We start from the raw sequence: 4,616 nt of genomic DNA, 5'->3' as shown, positions 1-4,616 counted from the left end.
TGAGATCTACACGAGATCACACTCCGGATCTAAGCTTGGTCTTAGATCCCGAGATCCGAGCGATTATTTCCTTAGTGAACTAATCCCTCCCGGCTATTATTCCCTTCGTGGAATAATATCCGTCAAATCGTGTAGATCCGACCGGATCTAGATCGCGCGGTGGTCCACGGATTAACCCCGGCGTTGGCAAAGAACCCACGAAAGAGAGCGACCGCAAAACAGGAGCTCGCGATTAAAGAACCCACAAAAGCGAGTGACCGCAAAACAGGAGCTCGCGATTTGTTCACAAGGAGAAAGTTGTAATTTTTCTTTATTTTCTTTTTTTTGATTTCGTTGTAACCGGATCTTTGTAACACAAAAAGTTGTTATTTTGAGAACACAATGACATCAATGAAGAAAACGATTTTCCCCGCGAACAAGGGGGCGACGTTGCTGCGCTGTGAGGGTCGGGTGTTGATTGAAGAGGGGAAGTAGCTGTTCCGATCGTGAAGAAGATGGCGACGATGGTGCTGTGCTGAGGAGGTGATGCGCGGTGTTGATCGCGAAGGATGGCGGTCGGGTTGGGAATCGAAGAGGGGCGGCGGCGTTTGATGGTGCAAACCAAGGATGAGCCTTTATTTCCTCAACATTTCCTGTGCCAATCGGCAGTGATGATGCGCGGTGGTGATGACGGGGAGAGAGGCCGGCGGTGGATGAAAGGGGCGGCTGTTTGGGTTAGGGAGATGGGATGTTGGTGTGGGCTAGGGCAGAGAAGATGAAGGGGTGTGGGGTTTGGAACGAAAGAGAAGGGGGAATATTTTCATTTCATTTTTTTTTCAAGCCACGGGTGTGGCCTACAAGTGTGGTGGACTCTGGAATTTGTTTTCCTGTGGACCGTGGGTGTGGTCTACACCACCCCTGGGTGTGGTAGGCTCTGCCACTCCATCTTTAACTCCTTTTTCTGCAGTTTTTTTTAGATGTCTTCATTTCTTCACAACTGCATGATCAAAAATATTATAAGTTAAATTTGTGCCGATCCAATTGCCTAAAAAAATTAAAAAAATTTGATAACAAAATAAAATGCTAAAATAAAAGAACTAGAATGTGTGAAAACTTGGGTTGCCTCCCAAGAAGCGCTCGTTTATGGTCATGAGCTCGACCCCCTTTTGCGCTCAATTTTCCGACGAAGGGGGATCGGAAAGGGTATACGTGACCCCTTTCTCGTTTTGTTCCCCAACAATGTAGTGCTTCAATCGTTGTCCATTCACCTTGAAAGATCCCGTTGTTTCACTCCAAACTTTAACAACTCCACTAGGAAAAACCTCACGAGCTTGAAAAGGTCCGGACCACCGAGATTTGAGCTTGCCCGGAAAAAGCTTCAAACGAGAGTTGAAAAGTAGCACCATATCTCCTTGATTAAACTCTCTTCGAAGAATATTCTTGTCGTGCCATCGTTTAGTCCTCTCTTTATAAATGCGAGCATTCTCATAGGATTCTAATCGTAACTCATCTAGCTCATGAAGTTGAAGCTTTCTTTTCTCACCTGCGGTCTTCATATCGAAATTGAGCAACTTGATAGCCTAATACGCCTTGTGCTCTAACTCAACTGGGAGATGACACGATTTTTCATACACCAACTTGAACGGTGTCATGCCTATGGGTGCTTTATCCTCTTCACAAGTAGAACCTTTTGACTTTAACTTTAGACTTTCAAACTTTGCATTTCGAAATGGAGCAGTTGATGTTGATTCTAAAGATTGAGCATACACGGCTACCTCCGGGTCTTCATCATCTATTGAATCGTCACTTACCAAACACTTCTCAAGTGAATCAGTTGAGTAATGGTTTGCAAGTTGCTCATGTGTAGACTTGTCAATCACGTCAACCCTGTAACAAACTTTATCAGTTAGAGGGGGTTTCATAGCATTGTTCAAATCAAATTCTACCTTCTCTCCTCCAATATTTAGGGAGAGACTTCCATTTTTAACATCGATTATAGCACCTGCAGTAGCAAGGAAGGGTCTTCCTAATATAATTGGGATGTTAGAATCTTCTTCCATTTCTAAAATAATGAAATCAACCGGGATAAAGAACTTACCGACCTGGATAGGTACATCTTCAAGTATACCTACCGGATGTTTTACCAATCGATCCGCTAGTTGGAGTGATATCGTGGTTGGCTTCAAATCTCCTATGCCAAGCTTCTTACAGATGGACATTGGCATCAAACTTACGCTTGCACCTAAATCATACAAAGCACGGTTAATAGAGTCATTACCAATAACACAAGGAATAGAAAATGAACCTGGATCCTTAAGTTTAGGAGGCAACTTGTTTTGGATGATAGCACTACACTCCTCAGTAAGGGCCACAGTCTCGTATTCTTCCAACTTCCTTTTATTAGATAGGATCTCTTTCAAGAACTTAGCATAAGAAGGCATTTGAGAAATAGCTTCAGTGAACGGGATATTGATGTGCAACTTTTTCAAAATCTCCAAAAATTTTCCGAACTGCTTTTCTAACTTAGCCTTAGCTAACCTTTTGGGAAAGGGTAGAGGAGGCTTGTAAGGAGCGGGGGCCACATATTTTTTAACTTTTTCTTCTTCATGCATCTGGGTCTCATTATCCACATCTATCATAATTTTACTTTTCTCTTCATGATGACTATCTCCCCCATCATTTTCCTTCATCTTAGGTCCCTCATATTGTTTTCCACTCCTAAGGGTTATAGCATTCACATGACCTCTGGGATTCGTCTCAGGTTGTCCAGGTAGCATGCCTGAAGGCCTAGAGGAAGAGCTAACATTTTGTGCCAATTGTGTGATTTGTGTCTCTAACATCTTGTTATGTGTAGCTAGAGAATCCATCTTAAAGGCCAATTGTTTTACTACCTCATTCGTGGTTTGTAGTTGTTGCTTAAACTCTTCATTCAATCTCGACTGAGTCGTCACAAATTTTTCCATCATATTTTCCAAATTAGACCTTTGGGGAGGGAGATTGGATTGAGGAGCACGAAAACCAGGATGACCAAAATTAGATGCGGGCATGGAATTTCCAGGTGGGTTTCTATAAGACAAATTAGGATGATTCCTCCACCCCGGATTATAAGTGTTGGAGAATGGGTCTCCCTTCTGATTAAAGTTATTAACATAGTTAACTTGCTATTACTAGAAGTATCAATGGATGGGGGGTTTCCTAATTGACATTGAAGTGCAGAATGACCCACATAACCACATATCTCACATGAAATTGAAGTAGACGCCACAAAATTAATACTCAAACTTTCAACTTTTTTAAATAAAGCATCAACTTTAGAAGATATATGATCTAAAGCATCTATTTCATACTTGCCACCTTTTGATGTTTGAGGAGCACGCTCGTTTGCCCATTGATAGTGATTCTGAGCCATGTCTTCAATGAGAGTGTATGCCTCGTCTATTGTTTTGTTCATCAAAGCTCCTCCTGCAGCAGCATCAACAGTCATCCGTGTGTTGTAAGTGAGCCCATTGTAGAAGGTGTGAACAATTAACCACTTCTCCAGTCCATGGTGAGGGCACATCCTCAATAATTCCTTGTAGCGTTCCCAAGCTTCATAAAGTGACTCTCCTTCCTTCTGTACAAAGCTTGTGATCTGGTTCCTCATCTGTGCTGTTTTACTTGGAGGAAAATACTTTGCAAGAAACGCTCTAGACAATTGATCCCAAGTGGTGATGGACCCAGCTGGCAATGAGTGCAACCAAGCCCTAGCCTTGTCCCTTAGAGAGAACGGAAATAATCTGAGTCGAATAGCATCATTGGTCACTCCATTAAGTTTCAAAGTGTCGCAATACTCCAAGAAAATCGATAGGTGGAGGTTCGGGTCTTCAGTAGCACCTCCTCCAAACTGATTCTGCTGAACCATTGAGAGCAGTGATGGTTTCAGCTCAAAGTTATTAGCTTCAACATTGGGCCTTGTAATGCTTGACTGTGTGCCTTGAGCATTTGGGGCTGCGAAATCCTTAAGAAGCTGATTTTGATCTCCCATCGTAGCTTGTTCTGTGTTCCTTTGCTCCCTTATAGACCTTCTTATGTTTGCAAGAGTCACCGATAGTTCAGGATTGTTTTCGTCGTTTACTTCTGTTTGATTCCCTTGCATAAAAGAAAGTGAGAAGCAAAGAGAAATAAAAAAAATCTAGTCTAGCTTAATAACGTAAGCACTCAATATTAACACCGTAGTCCCCGGCAACGGCGCCAAAAACTTCATAGGGCAAAATCCGCAAGCGCACAGACTCGTTGTAGCTATCAAGGTCGATCCCACAAGGACTAGGGTTAATTACCAAATCTCACGTTATTCGACTAGCTAAATCAATGAGTAAATTAGAAGAGATTTAATAAAAGAAATAAAATAAACAACTAATCGGATGGAATTCAATATAATGAAGGACTAGGATTGGGTTATCACCACAACTTAGGTGTTCAATGATGAATTATTTCAATTCTTGGTGTTGGTTTAATCTAGAAAGGGTGAATTAGCCTAAATTAATCTAAAGCCTCTTTCAAGGTCTAAAGATCGTGCCTAATCAATCTCAATTAACCTACTTTCGTGGAATCAAGATTAAATTAAACCCATTAAGATTTATACTAATCCAAATCAAATC

At 41.8% G+C, this 4,616-nt stretch overlaps 2 protein-coding genes across 2 annotated transcripts; both read right to left on the bottom strand.

Annotated features, from left to right (window-relative positions):
* On the bottom strand, positions 1,152-1,535 carry LOC109820724. Its single transcript, XM_020386921.1, has one exon. The coding sequence runs from the start codon at positions 1,533-1,535 to the stop codon at positions 1,152-1,154; it is 384 nt and encodes a 127-aa protein (XP_020242510.1).
* LOC109820723 lies at positions 1,560-4,003 on the bottom strand. Its single transcript, XM_020386920.1, has 2 exons — positions 3,206-4,003; positions 1,560-3,110 (listed from the first exon to the last, which is right to left on the bottom strand). Exons 1-2 carry the CDS (start codon positions 4,001-4,003, stop codon positions 1,560-1,562), a joined length of 2,349 nt encoding a protein of 782 aa, XP_020242509.1.

The sequence above is a fragment of the Asparagus officinalis genome, chromosome 8 (genome assembly GCF_001876935.1).
Source record: "Asparagus officinalis chromosome 8, Aspof.V1, whole genome shotgun sequence".
Lineage (NCBI taxonomy): Eukaryota > Viridiplantae > Streptophyta > Magnoliopsida > Asparagales > Asparagaceae > Asparagus > Asparagus officinalis.
Note: the sequence above shows the minus strand (reverse complement) of the source record. Positions and strands in the feature narration are given on the sequence as shown.